General features: G+C 36.9%; 2 protein-coding genes across 2 annotated transcripts in view; one reads left to right on the top strand and one right to left on the bottom strand.

Moving 5' to 3' along the window:
• Nucleotides 1-5555: 5555 nt before the first annotated feature.
• LOC106873478 (peptidyl-prolyl cis-trans isomerase-like 3) lies at nucleotides 5556-13889 on the bottom strand. Its single transcript, XM_089347762.1, has 6 exons — nucleotides 13755-13889; nucleotides 11402-11476; nucleotides 9642-9735; nucleotides 8688-8755; nucleotides 7286-7404; nucleotides 5556-5728 (listed from the first exon to the last, which is right to left on the bottom strand). Exons 1-6 carry the CDS (start codon nucleotides 13755-13757, stop codon nucleotides 5602-5604), a joined length of 486 nt encoding a protein of 161 aa, XP_089203888.1. The 5' UTR covers nucleotides 13758-13889; the 3' UTR covers nucleotides 5556-5601.
• A 1697-nt stretch (nucleotides 13890-15586) lies between these two features.
• LOC106873491 (protein CIP2A) overlaps nucleotides 15587-21349 on the top strand; it is a 57654-nt gene continuing 51891 nt past the window's right edge. The window contains exons 1-3 of the mRNA XM_089347755.1: nucleotides 15587-15633; nucleotides 19205-19322; nucleotides 20604-20763. Coding sequence (XP_089203881.1) covers nucleotides 19221-19322; nucleotides 20604-20763 — 262 coding nt within the window. The 5' untranslated portion in view covers nucleotides 15587-15633; nucleotides 19205-19220. The remainder of the gene's footprint in view (nucleotides 15634-19204; nucleotides 19323-20603; nucleotides 20764-21349) is intronic.

Genomic DNA, 21349 nt, shown 5'->3' with positions numbered 1-21349 from the left:
TTCTTGTTATCTCACTGTTAAACCGAAATAATCTTCATCTCTATCCACAAAATACTTGCTGTCTGTTCATAGCATGATAATCTCCTTTTGACGATTTCTTATAATTAACATCTAAAATGGCTTCTTTGCTTGACAACATATTTCCTGTCATCTGATTATATGTCCATCGTTGATTTTTCTCTAGGTTCTAAAAATACCTTTTATTCTCTTTCATACTTAGATCAAATACCTAAAACTGTATTATTATCAACATCCAGAGAAAGAAAGTTCATAATGGTTCTTTATAGACAGACACAATACCAGGAAGCTCATTAGAATAATGTTGTCGATGAAATAGAGAATTTGAAAATTACTCAAGAATCAATATGAACTTTCACTCTCTGGATTCTCTTGGTTTTCTGGTATAATTACTGACATTACATTGATATTCTATTAATTGCTCAGATTTGTATTATTGCCTGATCAGTTCCATTTCAACATTAGTGGGAGGTAACTGGATGTAGGAGATATTCTAGCATGGGATGGCATTATGATAGAATAGCTTTTGTTGCTGGTATTTAGATTAGAATAAAGAGCAGAGATAATAGAGCATGAGAATGAATGCTTTTCTTAGCCCTGACTTTAAATCTAATAGTTTGTCTTTGCTTTCCATTAATAAAATATGTACAAGTAATATACAGGGTTAGTTCATATAAGTACTCTAGTGTTCAATAATTGACTTTGTATTTGTGTAAAGAGTTCAATTTTATTATTTGTTGTAAAAAAGATTTGTTCACTCATTAATCTGAGAAAAAGGAATGGGTAGTTCTCGTAGCCTTTACTATTATTGTCATTATTTTACATTTAGAAAGATTTATTTTGATTGAAAATGCTTTGAGAAGACCAAATATATGCTTAACCAGTCTTTGAACCACAAGAGTTATGCTGCAGAGCCATATTGTGTCAGGGGAGATTTGTGAAGGACATACATCAAAACTAACTGAAGACTAGAAAAATGTGGATAACCAGGTGAGTTGTTTTCTTACAGGTTTGTTTGTCATTCATTGGAAGGAAGCTATCGGCAGGAAAGAAGTTTAAAGAAGCAGTTCAGTAGGTGGAGGAGAATTTGGCATGTTGTTTAGTAAGGGGCCATGGAAACAAGATTTGGTGATATTCTAAAAAGTAGGAGAGGGAAATACATTGAAATGATTTTAAAGGAATGAAAAGCTGTTGTAGAATAGACAGAGAGAGGATGCAGTTCAATAGTAAGTTGGTGAGTGACATCTTGCCTCATAAGTCTTTTATTTAGATATAGTCTGAAATGGAAATGTATGTGCATGCATGGAGAAAGCTTGCATTGAAACAGTTCTTTTCATTAGAAGTGAATCATGGACAACAGTGACAGAAGAGATAAAGCCACTCTCTCTCTCTTCACAATCTACCACAAAGAATTTATAATGAATGGCTAATTGCAAAGGACATGGGATTTTTTTAGTATTTTATATTCTGAGAGATTAATTTTGATTAGAAATGCTTTGAGAAAGATATACTATTGGCTCCTCTTTTGAACCTAAAAAACGAAGCCTTCTGTGACCAATATATCTGTTGAAATAGAATATAGCTCCATGATTCTATGGCCACTCAGAGTTATTTTTGTTCTATTGTATATAAATGCTGATTTGTATAAAGAAGGAGAGTATAGTCAGTTGTATCACTGGTATTTTCTTTTTGCTAATTCTGGTGGGATTTGAACTCAGAAAGTAAATAGGCATATTTCAGTGGCATAAGATATTTTGTCCAGCACTCAAATCATTCTGCTATCTATTTCATATATATATATATGAGCAAGTCTGTCACATTCTTGAGTTGGAGGTCTGTTGGCCAGAATACAATATGACAACCGCATTGTATTCTGGCTAACTTCCAGTCTCCTATAAAACAGAAGAATGTAGTAAACTTGGTTTACTAGGAAGAAATTGAAGGTTCTGGACTGATTGCTTACTTTAATCTAAATAATAATAATTATATACACTCTGCCTTTTCTATTGAGTACCCTTTTTTTGTGTTTGTCATCACTAACATGACATACTACATACACCCATGCACAAATATAAAACTTTATTTTGTATTATCTTGATTATTTGTTTCTCTTTCTGTCTCTCTCAAACACACAGCTATGTGTGTGTATATACAGAATAGAGAAAAAATTGTTTAATTCTATACATTCTGAAAATTTTTAATTTTTAAGAAAAGGAATTTATAGTGAAATATACTTTATGATTAAGAAAACCTGGTAGTTTTGATTTTCTAGATGGACTTAATATCTACTATAATAATACTCTTGTGTTTTGTTTTTCTCCGTTACAACATATGAATGAGAAAGGAAGGGGTGATAGATGAATAAGGAAGGAGTGATGGCAAACTGGTGGGGTGGTGAACAATCAACGCTGAAAAGAAAAATCAAATAGCATTTCAACTCTGTGTGAGTATATGTATGTGCGTGTGTACAATGGAAGTATGTGAATGTATGTGAACATTGACTAGTGTATTAATTTGATTTACCATCCATATTTATATATAAAATACTTGAAGTAGCCATCACTTTTGACAGCAAGGGGCACAAGTAGACATCACTTTTGGGGTCAGCTAGTATTTTAAGAAATTATTATTTTTTGTGACATCATGGATTCCCTGGGGACATTCATTTTCATGTTGGAATTGGGTTTTTTGGCCCATTTTAGCTCTGAATGGATTTGAATTCAGTGCAGTCATCCAAATTAAACCTTTCCATCAAATTCCCTGTTGATTTATCTTCCAAACACTATCTTAATAACAAAAGTTCCATTAGTTAATTCTTCATTGTTATAAAAATTGAAATAAAGGCTGTGTTGTGTGTTATCAAGGAAAGCTAGTTTGAAAAATAGCATTGTATATTGTAGTTAGGTCAGGCGTCTGTAACACTGAATCAGTAGAAGTTGCAAATGAATAAGCTAAAAAGTAGTTATGAAGTATATCAGACTATGAATATTGTTATTGTATTGTCTCTCAGCATTCTGAGTTCAAATTTCACAAGGACCAGCATTGCCATTTGTTTTCCCAGTGCCAGAATACAATGCAATTCATATGATTAGTTATTTACTCTCCTTCCATTTTTATCCTTTGTTAAAAGAAATCAATTATAAATAATTATGTGATTAATTAATTTCATGTGTGTATGTTTATTGATGAATTATTTTGAAACATTTGTAGAAAGTAATAATTCAATTATATATAACTGGATTTATATATGTATATATCTATAAATATATGTAATTTATCATTTCTGTAAGTAGCTCAATAGATATATTTAATATTATAAAGTAACTTAGCAAAAGTTCAGAATTTATATTTCATATTTGTTATTTTATTTCCCCTCTTCCTCTATTGGCAAGAATGACATGGTCTTTGTTTTTCACAAACATATTTACAGTTGGACACACCTTTTTTTCATTGTTATCCACCCATCAATGTAATTGGGGTGGAATATGTATTTTTATCAGTCAATCATAGTGCAGCATCTAATGTTATATATCTTGGTACACAGAATAGCCATTGCAAATGACAATGATATCAGTAATTCAACACTAAGTCCAGCCATTCTGTTAAATCTTACAACCTTTACCAAAGACATATTACATATATACATATCATTTCTTTATTATTATTATTGTTGTTAACTGTATTAATCCTTCCATTTATTTTCAATTTAAGCCATCTGTGATTGTGGAGAAATTCCGTCTTAATTATTATTTTTTCTTATGTCACACCTAGGGTTCCATTTTTATATAATATATATACAAATTCTTTGTAAAACATTAATTCAAAGTGTATTAAACGTTAATAAAAAATGCTTATAGATATAATTATATGTTGAAGAAGTATTATGAAAACACCCCCATCTATTGAGGAAATGCATGAAAATTAAATGTTTACATCTCGTGGAAGCTGTGTGTTGGCATTGTTTTTTTTATTTGTTTTGTTTTAGTACTAGTCCTTCTGATGTCATCTTTCTCTCTCTCTCCAGTCTCTTCTTGTCATCTGAACAAATACTCTCTCTTTTACTTGTTTCAGTCATTTGACTGCGGCCTTGCTGGGGCACCGCCTTTAGTCGAGCAAATTGACCCCAGGACTTATTCTTTGTAAGCCTAGTACTTATTCTATCGGTCTCTTTTGCCGAACCGCTAAGTTACGGGGGGGATGTAAACATACCAGCATCGGTTGTCAAGCGATGTTGGAGGGACAAACACAGACACATAAACACACACACATATATATATATATATGATAGGCTTCTTACAGTTTCCGTCTACCAAATCCACTCACAAGGCTTTGGTCAGCCCGAGGCTATAGTAGAAGACACTTACCCAAGGTGCCACACAGTGGGACTGAACCCAGAACCATGTGGTTGGTAAGCAAGCTACTTACCGCACAGCCACTCCTGCGCTTCTGTTCACATTCCAGGGTATTGATTAATCTCAGTATTTACATCAATTTCTAGTCTCACTGCTAGCATCAGTCTCCTCCACCCAACTCTTCTCTTCTCTTCTTAGATCTATATATCGTAGCTGAGTATAATTCAACTTTTATCAAATATTTTGGTTTCTCTTTACATTGTCCTGAGTACAAGGCACCACCACTCCTTTTATGGTACCACAACAGAAATACAACAATCTAAAGTGGTTGACAAATGAGCAAAGAATGAGTAGGAATCAAGGGTCCCTTTATTCAACCTCTCAAGTGTTGGTACCATGAGAAAATGCAGTTAGTATACACTTTAAATTGACTGACGATAGGTAGAGCATCCAGTCATTAAAACCAATTCAAGTGACAAGTATGAGAGCCATGTCACTTGCTGCTCCCAACAGAAAATGACTGACCATGATGACCTGTTCAACTCATCGAGGCATGGAAAGTGGCCATAAATTGATAATTCTTTCTGGTGGTCAGGTTATAGCTAAAAAGGGGACAGGAGTGGCTGTGTGGTAAGGAGCTGGCTTACCAACCACATGGTTCTGAGTTCAGTCCCACTGCATAGCACCTTGGGCAAGTGTCTTCTACTAGAGCCTTGGGGCAACCAAAACCTTGTGAGTGGATTTGGTAGACGGAAACTGAAAAGAATCCCGTAGTATATATATACATGTATGTTTGTGCCCCCACCATCGCTTGACAACTGGTGCTGGTGTGTTTACATTCCCGTAACTTAGCAGTTCGGCAAAAGAGGCCGATAGAATATGTACTAGGCTTACAAAGAGTAAGTCCTGGGGTCAATATGCTCCAGCATGGCCGCAGTCAAATATCTGAAACCAGTAAAAGAATAAAAGAATATCCTTGAACTCTCCATGAACTGAGTTTTAAACCCAGGCTCAGTTACCCAATGACAGCTATTATGTTTATTCTGTTAATACACTCTGGAAGCGCATGAACATCACAACTCCTATTTACATCACCTTTTGATGTTAACAGGGCAAATCCTTTGAAGATGCGTACCTCTTGCCAGGAAAGGTGAGGCTTACTAAAAGTTAACTACACCAAACAGCTTTACAAAATTAAAGGCTTTATTGTTATATTTACAATGAAACGATGTTACGTTGCTAATGGGTTGGCGTGAATAGTGACATTAATTATCTCTATATCATTCAAAGGACGAAAATTCTTTTCATTCACGGGAACTTTCTCCATTTCATCCAAGGTTTCAAAGCCATCAATAACTCTGAAAAAAAAAAAAACACAAGTCATTCTTGGTAAATGTTATAAGGCAGTGGTAAGCTCCCCTCCTGTTCCCACAAGTCTGCAACACAGTTCATTTGTTTCATGTATTAAAACTAACTTTGAAGAGGCCTGTGTTGATCATCATCATTTAATATTTGTTTTCCATGCTGACATGGGTTGAACAGAATGAATTCATAAAAGGTAATGAGACGTTTGGGCACAGCTGTTTTGGTGCCACTTACCTGACATACTGATTCAATGCTGATTTATTTGACATCAGGCATTTTAATGTTCCTCTCATTTTCCCCTCTCTCTCTGTGAACATATTTCTCTTTAAGGGCCTCACAGAGGCAATGACAAGAGACTGAGACCTGGCAAGTAAAATGAGATCGCAGTCGTGGCCAATGCCAGTGTAGCATAACCAGCCCATTTGAAAGTACCCTTGAGTTGGCAGGCAAGATGCTGTGCTTGAGAAGACCTGTTGTGTCAAGTGAAATCGTAGTCATGGTTGATGCCAGTGCCACCTGCTCCCTGTGTCAGTGACGCATAAAAAGCACCATTTAAACGTGGTCAATGCCAGTGCCCCCTGACTGGCTCCCATGCTGGTGGCACGTAAAAAGCACCCACTACACTCTCGGAGTAGTTGGCATTAGGAAGGGCATCCAGCTGTAGAAACCTTGCCAGATCAGATTTAGCCTGGTGCAGCCTTCTGGCTTGCCAGTCTTCAGTCAAAATGTCCAACCCATGCCAGCATGGAAAACAGATGTTAAATGATGATTGATGTACCTCTTTATGTGTCTGAGGAGAGGAAAAATGTTCATATCAATCGTGCTTAATTCATAAATTGTAATGTCATTCTCTCTACTGTATGTGTGTATTTCTGTGTGTGCATGCATGTGTTTGCCTCCAGTGCCAAAACGGGTTGAATGTCAAGTCAGTTGTACCAAACCATTAACCTCCAAATAGCTTAACCCAATCTTCTCATTCTATTATCAAAAGCAAATACAGTAAAATCAAAAAAAAAAAAATCATGTTAGTTGACTATTTGGAGAGAAAGAAAACAAAGCCCTCTCATGCAAGCATGAAGGGCTCTGCCTGAAAACTTAGATGTATTTGGGTTTAAGTGATACCAGGGATCAATTCTTATCCAAGGAGGTACAATAATAATAATTGGTAATTATTAATTGCAGAGGAAAAACACTGGTAGTAGAATGCAGCTGGTTCTTATTGCCAAGTGCATGATCACTTGTCCTAAGAAACCCAATTCTGTTATTTAATAATGCTCTTGCATCTATATTATAATGACAAATATACTTGACTAAATTAATACAAACTTCACACATCCACTGGACCAATACTTGACTACGGTTTCTGTAGCAGTTATCAGACAAAAAACAAATCTTCCTCTTGGATAAGATACCAGTTTATAGAGATGATTTTCCCCCAGAAATTCAGTTACACCACCATCTTCTCTTGAATTTTGTGAGGTTGTGTCCAAATCAGAAATGAATATTACTGTTAATATACAATGAAATGAAAATAAAGTGAAAGTTTTTACCGTCCAAAAACTGTGTATTTCATGTTCAAATGTGGTTGCTTATTATAAGTGATAAACCATTGAGAGCCATTGGTGTCTGGACCACTGCTAGCCATGGATACTATGCCTCGTGTGTTGTGCTAAAGAAGGAAGGAGATATTTTTACATTTTAACAGTAATTTCTTTCAAAGCCATTATTATTGTTGCTGTGGACAGGTAGAAGCATTAAAGTATCAGAACAAAACCTTGCAGTAATACTTCCAGCTATTTTTGTCCTGAGTTCAAATGCTTTTCATCCTTTCAGGGTTGATGAAATAAGTACCAGTTGAGCACTGGGGTTCCTATAATCAACCAGCCCCACTTCAAAAAAAAAAAAAAATTCAGGCCTTGTGCCTATAATACAGGGTGGCCACAAAGACTGGGTACATGGAGTAAATAAAATCATAACATAAACAATTAAATATAAGAAATAATAATTTCTTAAAGTATGTGTGAATCCCCATGTACCCAGACTTTGTGGACACCTTGTAGTAAAGGATGGCTAAGGCAGAATCATTAGCATGCCAGGTGAAATGCTCGGTAGTATTTCGTCTGTCTTTATGTTCTATTTTCAAATTCCGCTGAGGTTGACTTTGCCTTTCATCCTTTCTGGGTCAACAAATTATGTACACTGAGGTCAATGTAATCAACTAGTCCCCTCCCCACAAAAATTTCAGGCCTTCTGCCTTTAGTACAAAGGATTATTATTATTAGTGCATGCTAATTTAGTTAGTCATTATTATTATTATTACTACAACTACTTGGGAAGTAAATTGATGGAATCATGAGTGGGGGAAAAAATACCTTATGGTATTTGTTCCATCTCTTTACGTCCAAATTTCAGCTCCTACCAAATTTATCTTTGTTTTTCATCCTTCCAGGTTCCAAGCAAATAATAGCAGCTGATATACCGTAAATTCTCGAGTATAGTCCGTCCTTGAGTATAATACACAGGGGATTTTTAGGGGACTGTATCTCCGAAAAACCTAAATCTTGTGTATAATACGCACCCCTTCTCTAACTTGAGTCAAGGAGGTCTATATAACGTCCTTGGTTTGTAAACATATATACAGTAACATCCTTTATTATTATTGTATATATATCATAATGCAAACGTGTAGCTTTTTTGTGCACTTTGTTTGCAGAAAATAAAGAAATAACAGTAATAACATCAGTGAAAAATAAATACTAAGTAAATTGCCTTTACATATTTATCACTTAGAAAATATTTTTCATTTTTAACCTCGTATATAGTACACACTCGGGATTTTGACCTTTAAATTTTGGGAAAAAAATGCGGATTATACTGAAAGATTTACAGTACTTAGAAATATACTAAGAGAAGGTTTAGATACAAAGTGAAGGAAAATATCAAACAGCAAACCTTTAAACTGTCTCGGAATTCATCTTCAAATTTTCCGCCCCATATACTAGTACCACCTTTGCCTGTTCCTGTTTAAGAAAATAAAATATAAAAATATCAATTAATTTATTAGTCTGAACTAGTATCATCATGAATAGCCTACAAAATCATCAATAATTTCCTCCACAGAAATGTTGTGTGTTGTAGAAACAGGAAACTAGAGAAGCATGTAATAAAATGTGTGTTACTAATGCAATTGTGGAGGCACAATGACCCAGTGGTTAGGGCAGCAGACTCACGGTCATAGGATTACGGTTTTGATTCCCAGACCGGGCGTTGTGAGTGTTTATTGAGCTTTGGTTGGCCCTAGGATATAGTTAAAGAGGTCTGCCCATTTTAAGTGATCATGTGATGGAACTGAAATTCTTAAAAACCAAACAACCACACCTGCACCTACAATATCATCATCATTATTGTTTACAGTGTGTGCTCAACACCACATTGATGGATAAATATTCTTTATTTGTGGATTAACAAGTCAAGCAATGGGTTCATGCAGATTCTTCTCCACACTACAAATAAAGTATACATATATATATACCATCAACATGTAGCATTCGTTTTTCCATGATGGCAGGAGTTGGATGCTTTGACAGGATCTGATAAGTCTCAGGGCTGCATCAAGCTCCAGTGTTAACTTTGGCATGGTTTCTACAGCTGGCTGCCCTTCCTAACATCAACTACTTTGTGTACTGGGTGCTTTTTTTTTCATGCTGCCAACACTAGTGAAGTTGCTGAGAAATTTGCAAGACAAAAAAAGAACAAAACAGAAAAGAAGGATTGTGTATGTGTGTATAACACCTGAATATAACTGGAAAGTAGGTCAATCATGAAAGTATTAAACACAAAAACATGAAAAGACAAAATGAAGCACAGAAGAAAAAAAAATATTTATTCTGTTCACTTAACACTAACCAGTTGGGTCACCAGTTTGAACCATGAAATCTTTAATGTTCCGATGAAATATGCAGCCATTGTAGTAGTCTTGAGCACATAAGGCTAGAAAATTCTGGAAAAGAAATATATTTGGAAAAATAATGGGTTTTGTTGAAGCAGGATAGAATGAAGTAAAATAAACTGACACAGTAATCTACAATGTTGAGAGATAAAGTGCCTTAATAGATCATTCTTTTCTATGACAAGATATGGATTGTACACTGCATGTTGATGGAAATCTTTTCAATTATGTGTTGCTCTACAGAGTACAGTATTCCATAGATATTTATAGTTTTAATATAACTCAGATAGAAACAATGTAGCAGTGTTTGACAAGGCTGGACCTTTGTATTATTAATGCGGTTCATTCATTAAGCTTCCACTGTGTTTCCATATATTCAATTTCACTTACAAAATTTGAGTCAACCCAAGGCTATGATATAAGACACTCACACAAGGTGCAATGCAATGAGATCAAATTCATGATAGCCCAGTGAATTTAACAACTCAATCATGACTACACCAATGGCAAAGGAACACAATAATTACCAGCACAAATTCAATATCTGGTTCTGTAAACTGTACCATCTTTGAAATCAGTTACACAAAAATAAAACTATATCGATATGAGATACATATGAAACACATATTTAAGCAATGAGAGGTAGAAGTCTAGAGAAAAAATTCCTGCAAGATAAAAATATGATACCATGGAGAGGAGACTTTAAAGTATCATGTGCCATGGCTGGATTTCTCTGGTTCAGCCTCTATATGTAACAAAAGTTAAAGAACCAGTCATCACTAGCAAAGGAGTATGGCTTGATAACATATCCCATGCTTTTGCTCATTGTTTAGGTGCCTATATAACTGAGCAGACATAGACGTCCTCTCAAGTCTTCAAGCGCCCTACTTTTTGACTCAGCAGCACAGCCAGGGTGTTACAGTTTGAAGAGGAGAAAGCTGCACCAGCACGCAGCTAGTACACATTTTCAACTGAATAGACTGGAGCAACATTAAATGAAGAGCCTTGCTCAAGGACACTGTGCTTCCTGCCGCAGGAATTGAATCCATGAGCCAAACACCCTAACTACCAACTCATGCATCTTCACTTAACAAAGGTAGTTTAACCCATTAGCATTTAAAATGGCTATGTCAGGCTCAAATATTCTACTTGCTTAATGTTCAAACCAACTAGATCCAGTCTCTCACACCTACCCTACAATGTCAATGTAAAATGGCCCATTTAAGAGTTCCGTTCAATTGTCGGGCAATATGTTGTGCTTGAGAAGACATGTTGAGTAAAGTGAAATCGTTGTCATGGTCGATGCCAATACTGCCTGACTGACACCCATGCTGGTGGCACATAAAAAGCACCATTCAAGTATGGTCGATGCCAGTGCCACCAGACTGGCCCACTACACTCTCGGAGTGGTTGGTGCTAGGAAGGGCATCCAGCTGTAGAAACCTTGCCAAATCAGATTGAAGCCTGGTGCAGCCTCCTGGCTTGCTAGTCTCAATCAAACTGTCCAACTCATGCTAGCATGGAAAGCAGACGTTAAATGATGATGATGAGATCATCGAAATCTCAAAGTTACAGGATAATGCATGATCAATTCGAAACATCAATAAATTAGCCTTACATTCAACAGAGGAGTCTGGATGCTAAAGGGTTAATGAGATTTTAATGAGCAGGCATGAATTTACAAATAAATTGTAATAAATCTGAAAATTATCTTTACCTCACAAGCTTTAGGAACTTGTTCACAGAACAGTTCAATCTTAACTGGACCGACATCAGTATGAACTGTAACAGACTGCAAAACAAAAAGAATTCATTGAATCTTCAACATTTAAGTTTTACCACCAACACCATCACACACTTATATTCAGATTCTGGTAATAAATTGTTCGTGGAGGCGCAATAGCCCAGTGGTTAAGGCAGCGGACTCGCAATTTCGATTCCTAGACCGGGCGTTGTGAGTGTTTATTGAGCGAGAACACCTAATGCTCCACGAGGCTCCGGCAGGGGATGGTGGCAAACCCTGCTGTACTCTTCCACCACAACTTTCTCTCACTCTCGCTTCCTGTTTCTGTTGTGCCTGTAATTCAAAGGGTCAGCCTTGTCACACTGTGTCACGCTGAATATCCCCGAGAACCACGTTAAGGGTACACGTGTGGAGTGCTCAGCCAATTGCACGTTAATTTCACGAGCAGGCTGTTCTGTTGATCGGATCAACTGGAACCCTCGACGTCGTAAGCGACGGAGTGCCAACAACAACAATAAACAGTTCAGCAATTCATCATCATCATTTACATCTGTTTTCCATGCTGGCATGGGTTAGACAGTTTGAGAGGAGATAGCCAACCAGAGAGCTGCCCAGGCCCCAATTGCCTGTTTTGGCATGATCTCTATGGCTGGATGCCCTTCCTAATATCAGTCACTTTACAGAGTGTACTGGGTGCTTTGATGTGGCACTGGCACAGGTGCTTTCTACATGACACCAGTACAGGTGCTTTATATGTGACACCAGCATGGGTACTTTATATGTGGAACCAGCACAGGTGTTTTACAGGTGGAACCAGCACAGGTGCTTTCAACATGGCACAGGCAAGTGCTTCTTACATGACATCAGCATGGGTGTTTTTTACGTGACACTGAAATGGGTGTTTTTTACCTGGCACCAGCACCTGCAAGCCCTACAAGACAGGGACCTTGAATTATTATATTTTCTGTTATTTAGGTGTGTAAAATTTCTCCTTCTACTCAATGTTTCAGTAAACAATATTCCAGAATTAACCAGTAAAAGGAAAAGATTCCACAAGAATTTGGTTCGTAAATGTTTGGTAAATGATAAATTCTTTGATGAACAACACGTTCCAACTTTGGAAATATGCATACAACAATTCAAACATATTTCACAGTTTTTAAATTCTTCAAAATAATTATCTTTCAAATGTTTATAATTACTCAAAATATATCACCTCTCAATTAGATTTCAAACATATTACTTCATTCAATAAACTGTTAGTCTATATATATCTCTCACGATTACAGGTGAAGAGAAAGAGATTGACATTAATGTCTTAAAAAGGGGGGCGAAATTTTTAAAATAATGATTTCATGGGAAAGGAAAAGGGGAGGGAAGTGGAGGAGGGACAAAAGTGCTTACAAAAACGCTTGAAATTTTTAAAAGTAATATAGTCTCAGAATCGTAATTTCGGTTGTAGGAAGCAGGGATAAAAAGATAGAAGAAGATGAAAGACAAAACGGTTGGAACTTTGAGAGACAACTATTCCAAAACTCCGCCAAAAAGGGCATGTGGACTAAACACATGAAACGTATTGCTCAGAATATCGACCCTTTCTTCTTGCAAATTATGGCCATATATTTTGGTGAAAAGTCTCGAGTGAACATGGGTAATTTTAAGACCCAAAAAAGTTTGGGAGATTATATCGACCCTTGTGCTTAAATAACCAATACTTATTTTATCGACCCAGAAAGGATGATAGGCAAAGTCGAACACAGCGAAATTTGAAATCAGAAAGTAAAGACGGACGAAATGTCGCTAATCATTTTGTCCGGCGTGCTAACGATTCTGCCAGCTCGCCGCCTTAACACAGTTTCTAATAATACCTTGTAAGGATAGAATGGTAAACACTTTCAGGCCTGTTTTTCACCTTTAAAAAGATAATTAAATATCTGCTTGGATATTATTAATACAAGTCAGGTTTTCAACTAGATTGCATTATAGTTATAGCAAAAGGTACGCATAAAATACAGTTAAGAAAAAATAACGGTTAATGTTTAAAGAACAAAATTAACGGCCAGGTTTCGATTCGTATTTGTAGCAATTTCACATCAATTAATTCGCTATTTAATACCTTTTTACCCCTTTCAATAACGCATGAATACCGCATAATCTTCCCAAACCCGTCTTATGTATTAATACTCATGTAAGGATTCAAAGTCTTTTTACAAACACTTATCAATGGGGTTATTTTGTAAATAAGAAATTGATCCCTCAATGTATTAAAAGAGGTCCTACCTAAAATTAAATCACACATAAAGCAGGAATGCAATTTTATACTGACCATGTCTCCAAAACGTGATTTAAAGTTAGTGCTTTCGTTTCCTGTTGTTTATTTCCAATAATTAGAGGGAGATAACTGCCCAGTTGTGCCAGACGTAACTAGTTTATATTTTATTAATGTTGTATTAAATAGTTATGTCTGGCATAGCGGGTTTCGTCGGGGGAAAAAAAGAGAAAATGGTCTAGCATCCAATGTCAGATCTCGCTCCTCACCATCAACATCGCCATCACCCTCGGCAACGCTGCAAGCGTGCTGGCGTGTCGCAATAGCCTCTAATGGAGAGGTTTCCCAGTGCCCCCAACTTTTCAACCCAAGGTGGTGAATTGTTTTGGAGGTTTTTTTTTCCTTTTTCTCAATTGTGTTTTCTGTTTTGTCCACTTTTCTAGTTTGATTTTGTAAAACGGTAAACCCTGTGAAGGCAATAAAATTATTTCAAACGGCAGTTGGCATCGCCAATAGGCATAATTACAGTTTAGTGCCCCCATTGATTCTCTTTCTTCATAACCCTTAAAAATTCTGTTTTGTCTGCAGAAATTCATTCTCCTTTAGTGCCTTATAATTTAATACACTCACCGGTAAAATTTCCACTCATTTACTTAGTTATTTTTCTAAAATTTTCGTTGCGTCTTACAACCTTTTCAATAGTTGTTGACTATCTGTTAATGAAATTCTGCAGAAAGTGTAGATTATGTTGGTAATATTTCAAACAGAAAGCACTTTTAAGGGTTGATATATAGTTTAAGACCCGGTCACGAAAACAGAAAAAACCCAGCGTATTAGGTGTAAAACAAAATGTGTAGAAAACGAATATAAAAATTAAAATTTGCGCAAACGAACGGGGAGGGGGAGAGGACTTAGGAAAAATTCACAAGATCCAATTTTTCCCTCCTAACTTTTAGGAAAATGGATATATATTAATGAAATTAAACGCCCTCAGACAAAAAAAAATATACAAATATATCAGAGAGGTGGTTTTGACCAGACCAGGCTTTAAGAAAAATTCTTCAAGGCGGTACCCCAGCATGGCCACAGTCTGATGACTGAAACAAGTAAAAGGAGATAAAAACGAAAAAATAACTAAAAAATATAACCGATGGGGTTTTGCCCACTTTCACACTTTAACTACGGGGATTTTGTCCTAGGGTTTTTTATCCGGATCCCAATGGACACACCAGCTACAAGATTTTCTGGACCTTTGTAGCTGTTATATTTCCTTTGGAACTAACTATAAGTTACAGTTCATTTCCTAACCGAAATTAAATTTGTGTTTATTTCTTAAATAGCCGCTAACTTTCTCCGACTAAATAAAAAAATTAATAGGGGTTAATCAACCGAAATCATATTTCTTGAACAGAAGTTAACTTTCTTCAACAATTTTCTTTCTTTAAAAGCGTCGTTACGCCCTCTATTTCTTCTATTATGATTCCATTTGCATCTTGACTGCCTTATTAGACTATGTCGATCTGTTTGGTTAGCACCTTCTTTCCAGTTGTCAATTCCAGGTCTTAATGGGAGAAGTCGTAAGTTGTTTAGTCCAGTATTATCTTCAATTGCTATTTAAAAATTTTTTTCTTCGTTTCTAACACGCTTTTTATTCCTTTTTTTTAAATTCTGTTGCTATTGACGAAAGTAACATTTTGTTGGAAAGGGTGGAATCATTTACCGGAATTACACTAATTTCTCTTCTATTTTACCATAAAAATTAAATACAATATTTTTTAACGTTCAATGTACAATAAGCTTTAATTTTATTTGTAAATTATTGAATCAATATGTTAATCGTAATTAAAGTACACCATACGAAACAACGGCTTTCAATAATATTATAAATCAACAGCGCGCAATTTAAAAGTGAATTTGTGAGAATCATTCATTGTCGGTAAGTTTACAAATGTTTGTTCATCCTTCTTCAATAATCATCGTTATTTATTTAACATCGTACAGGAATACTATATCTTTAGTAAATCACACTGGTTTTTTTTTAAACCGTTGATGGCGGAAATTAGTTGTTTATTTAAAAGTTTGTTTCGCTCTAAATTCCGCCAGAAAGTTAACTTTACAAAAAGCACCAAATTATAAACATTTATCATGTAAGACAAGATGATAATGTTTAACGTTCATGCCTTTCTGAAGAAAAGGTTATTTGTGTTTATTGCAATCGTTTCATTGTTCCAACATTTTCTAGCGATATTAAAACATTTCAGAGTTGCACAAGTTTGACAAGTTGATCAAAGATCAACTGTTGAAACAAACATTTACATCTTGATAGAATCACGATAACAATTTGATATCCATAGAGAAAGATTTTAAGTAGTTACTCAACCTCCAAATAGCTAAATCTCTCTCAAATTACACCTTACCGTCTTAAAAAGGGAATATACTGGATAACGTAGATATATGTTTTTCTCTCAATATTCAGTATTCTTTATTGTTTACTGTATCATTGCTATCCAGTAGACCCCCCCCCCCCCTCTAAATACCCAGGTTTTCACACATCCCCTCCCTCACTCTCTACTCATGCTCCTTTGGCAATGCCCTGCCACTTGTATTATGATTTCCGTACATCATCTCTCTCTCTCTCACTTCGGATTTAATCCACCCTTTTAAATTTTGGAGTCATCTAACAATGAATTAGGGTTTTCATCTTGAAACTATATATAACCATTCTTTTTTAAGTAACAAGTATTCAGTGGAGGAAGTTTTCCTTTTCGCATATTAAAAGAAAGTGCAACTTTTGTCATATTTGGTGCCACGTTTTACAAAATTCTCCAGACATGTTGTTGTTGACACTCCGTCGCTTACGACGTCGAGGGTTCCAGTTGATCCGATCAACAGAACAGCCTGCTCGTGAAATTAACGTGCAAGTGGCTGAGCACTCCACAGACATGTGTACCCTTAACGTAGTTCTCGGGGATATTCAGCGTGACACATTGTGATAAGGCTGGCCCTTTGAAATACTGGTACAACAGAAACAGGAAGAAAGAGTGAGAGAAAGTTGTGGTGAAAGAGTACAGCAGGATTCACCACCATCCCCTGCCGGAGCCTCGTGGAGCTTTAGGTGTTTTCGCTCAATAAACACTCACAACGCCCTGTCTGGGAATCGAAACCGCGAGTCCGCTGCCCTAACCACTGGGCCATTGCGCCTCCACTCTCCAGACATAGAATAGCATATCTCTCTTCTTTCTATTGAGTAGATCTTCAGCTCTTGATTGCTTCCAGGAATCTTTACCTTCAAGGAACTAGATTTTAGATTTGACTGATCTCTGCATATTTTGGAAAATTACTGTCTTTTTCTACTAATGTTGGGTATACCAGAATTGAGTTGCATTTCAGGGAGAGGGAGAGTAGAATCTTACTTTTGTACATTGTCATTGTAATCATTCTACTTTTTGATTTAAAACTTCTTATCCAGCCAAATTTCTGTTTTGGCTTTTTTTAACTTTCTTATGGCTCTTCAATTAATATCTTGGCTGGAAGACAAAATTCCTATCATTAATGTACCTAGATCCTTCACTTCAGATTTTTGGGGGGGATTTTTTTTTTTTTTTTCTTTTTTGTAGGGGTTGTTTGGTCTTATCAGGTGGTTTGTAGGTTTCTTATGTTTGTTTTCTGTATCTATGAAATGTCTTGAACCATAGAGCTGAGAATAAATCCATTGACTGTATCGAAGGTTTTCCAGCTGATATTTCAGGCAAACAGTCTCCTTGTCATACATAGATTGAGAAGGACAGGGGAGAAGTGGGTTTCTAGGTCCCTTGCATTTATTTTTTAGGTTTGAAAACTAAAGCTGGATATCTTTTGACCATATGTCAACTCAATCAAGACTGCCTTGAAGCAAAACACTATTACACATTCTTATGTATTATATATACTTTTTGTATTATTTGCTAATAGAAAGACAGCAAGCTGGCAGAAACATTAGCTGGGCATAATGCTTAGCAGCATTTCGTCTGTCTACGTTCTGAGTTCAAATTCCGCCGAGGTCGACTTTGCTTTTCATCCTTTCAGTGTCGATAAATTAAGTACCAGTTGCATACTGGGGTCGATCTAATTAACTGGGCCCCCTCCCCCAAAATTTCGGGCAAAGAGCGAAGGGAAGTGTTGCTCTTGGTCATGGCTGACGCAGAAGAGAGTGTTGCTCCTTGGTCTGCTGACACAAAAAAAGAGGAAGAGATAGGTAGTGTTCTCTGTTATAAAGACTATGGTCAGTAATGTAGGTAAAACCTTAAACAAAGGACTGACCTTTCCTTGACCAGCACAGGTTCCAGGGCGTTGAGTGTTTTTTCATAAATCATCTACTATAGAGAGGATTTCCCACTCGTTTTGACAAGCAACAAGCAGGTGGATTTGGTTTCAAATCTCAGGAAGGGTGAAGCGAAGTACTTACCTTCTAAATCACAAAGCAAACTACTTAATTACACAGCCATGTCTAAGCTTTTGACGAAGTAAATTCATATTCAATTCATCATCATCATCATTTAACGTCCGCTTTCCATGCTAGCATGGGTCGCACGGTTTGACTGAGGACTGGCGAACCAGATGGCTACACCAGGCTCCAATCTGATCTGGCAGAGTTTCTACAGCTGGATGCCCTTCCTAATGTCAACCACTCCGAGAGTGTAGTGGGTGCTTTACGTGTCACCGGCATGAGGGCCAGTCAGGTGGTACTGGCAACGGCCATGTTCAAAATGGTGTTTTTTACATGCCACCTGCACAGGAGCCAGTCCAGCAGCACTGGCAATGACCTCGCTCGAATGTTTTTTCATGTGCCACCAGCACAGGTTCCAGTAAGGTGACGCTGGTAACGATCACGCTCAAATGGTGCTATTTACATGCCACTCGCACAGAAGCCAGACAGCTGCTCTGGCAAGGATCATGCTTGGACGGTACTGTTAGTGCTCCACTGGCACAGGTGCCAGTCATCGAATTTGGTTCAATTGCGATTTCAGTTTCACTTGCCCTAACAGGTCTTCGCAAGCAGAGTTTAGTGTCAAATGAAGGAGAGGTTGGCATGAGTGCCAGTCATTGAATTTGGTTCAATTTCGATTTAACAACTGAAATTATCCATCCTGAAATATCAAATATTAGGACACATAAAAAAACTGATTGGAGAGGATAAAATTATAGAGAGAGTAATTTTTTTGTATTGTTTCCTAATTTAGCATTTAAAATGGTCATATCAGGCCCAAATATTCTACCAGTTTTATGTTCCAACTGGCCAAATCCAGCCTCTCACACCTACCCAAAACAGTCATTCTAAAAATAAACACCCACATCTTAGAAATCTCAAAGTTACAATGTAATTAATGGTTATTCAAAACAATGCGAATAAATAATCAATACATTTGACAGAATAATCTGAATGCTAAAGGGTTAATGCTTGATAAACTTATTGAATTGACACGCTCAAGGAAATTTAATTTGGCATTTTACATGTTATTTTCTTATAGCATCTGGTCTGCAACCATGGAAACATCTGCTTGTATAAAAGCTCTTGTGTTCGCCACCACTCACTATTATAATAACAAGACTGACTCAACCCTTGTGCACTTGCAACGTCAATTAGATGTAAGTAAGGTTTTACAAGTTATTTATACACTCATACCTACACTTTTTGGTAGATATTTATTACTATACTTTTCTCACTTTGGTGGCTTTCAATGTATTTTGAACAAATCTAACCATCAAAACTGTCAGCAGCCATTCATTCTTCAGGTAAATCACACCTTTAAAGTGAAATGATTGTAGTTGTAAAAATTTACCCTGTTTGTTTTCAAATGAAAAATAACACATTACTGGATACTATAATTTTATAAAATATTCAAATTCAAAACATCATCATTATCATCATGGTCGTTTAACGTCTGTTTTCCATGGCATGGGCTGGACAGTTTGATTGAGGGCTGGCAAGCCAGAAGGTTGCACCAGGCTCCAATCTGATCTGGCAAAGTTTTTACAGCTGGATACCCTTCCTAACGCCAACCACTCCGAGAATGTAGGGGTGCTTTTTACGTGCCACCGGCACTAGCAACAATAATGGCTCAAATGGTGCTTTTTACATGCCACCAGCACGAGACCAGTCTGGCGGCAGTGCTATCTGATTTCTTTTTTCCACTTACTGGGTTTGGAGGAAAAGGCAATGCCCTTGGCCTATACAGGCCCTCTGACTCTGATGGTAGTAATACTGCTAACAGCCTGCTTAAGCTATTGCAAGTTGACACCAGGAGTGAGTTCCAGAGGATCTGTGCATAGTGGTTGGTGTGGAGCTTGGTGGTGTGGGAGGAGAGATGAATGAGTTATAAATGCCTGAATGGAGACCAGCCAGTTCTAAGGGGCAGAGGCTATTAAAATGATAGTAAAAATGGTTGAGAGAGAGGCGAGAGTGTGCATCCGGTGCATGCCTATTAATGACTTGAGAAATGTTAATCAACCAAGTGTCTTTCTCTGGGTGTTGGCAGGGATGTCTGTGTCCAGCAGCTGCTGCAGCGCCACCTGGTGTGGGAGCACTATTCCATTATAGGCCTCACCTGAGCTTTGTAGAAATTCAGTGATTGTATCTCTTAATTATGACTGCATCTTTGAGATCCAGTCCTAAATAAGTTAAGGATGATAAGGGATTTGTTTTGTTTTGTCTTTGCCCTCTATATAGACGACTATGCAAGCCACCATTACTAACAGTTCCAAAATGAAATATAGGTTTTTCTGTAAAGGAGCACAAAAGTTAAGATACTGCTAGTCTTCAATCATCATTCATTATTCACTACCTTACACCACCATATCTCTTACACTTGTTAACCAAATATGAACAATACATACGTTCTTCAAATTATTATGTGCATTTGATTTCAGGTTATGATAGGAGTTACAGACCAACGGTCAAACAGTAAATATTTCCTTCCACCTCAACTGGCAGCTACAGAATGTCTGACTTGTTTAGTGGATGTTTTATCGGATCCCAGCACTGTACCACATTTGTCGCTGAAATGTATCCAATTACTTGGTAACTTAGGTGAGTAAACAGTTCCGCAACCATACAATGAATTTGATCAGATAAAATGCTTAAATAGTCTTGACTATTAATTCTGCCATGTAGGGAAACCATTGGGCCGGCGGATTTCCAAGATATAGCCCACCAAATCATCACAGATCCTCCTCCATGTTTAACAGCTGGAAGGAGGCAGTCTGGGTCAAATGCTTCTTTTGGCTATCTCCACACATATACTCGGCAGGTGGTCGGAAATAAGGTAAAGGATGACATGTCCAAGAAAATAATATTCTTCCACTGCTCTAGGGACCAATTCTGTATGTTTTTACTCCACTCTAAATGCTTTGCAACGTTTGTTTTTGAAAGTAGTGGTTTTCTGATTGCAGCCCTCCCATGAAATCCGGCTTTGTGCAGCTCCCAATGAACAGTCTTTGATGAAACTAGGTTCTCGAGGTGGTCATTAAGCTCTGCAGTAATTTTGGGAGCTGTACTTTTGTGATCCTTTCTAACAATTTGTGTAAGAGTCTGATGGTCCCTATCTGAAAGTTTTGGTTTTCTTCTGGAGTTTTGTTTCAACAAGGAGGTTTTTCCCTCTTTCTCGAAGGCTGTC

Source organism: Octopus bimaculoides, chromosome 2 (assembly GCF_046866305.1).
Source record: "Octopus bimaculoides isolate indiv1 chromosome 2, ASM4686630v1, whole genome shotgun sequence".
NCBI classification, from domain to species: Eukaryota; Metazoa; Mollusca; class Cephalopoda; order Octopoda; family Octopodidae; genus Octopus; species Octopus bimaculoides.
The sequence above is the reverse complement of the archived record's forward strand: the minus strand, read 5'-3'. Positions and strand labels throughout refer to the sequence as shown.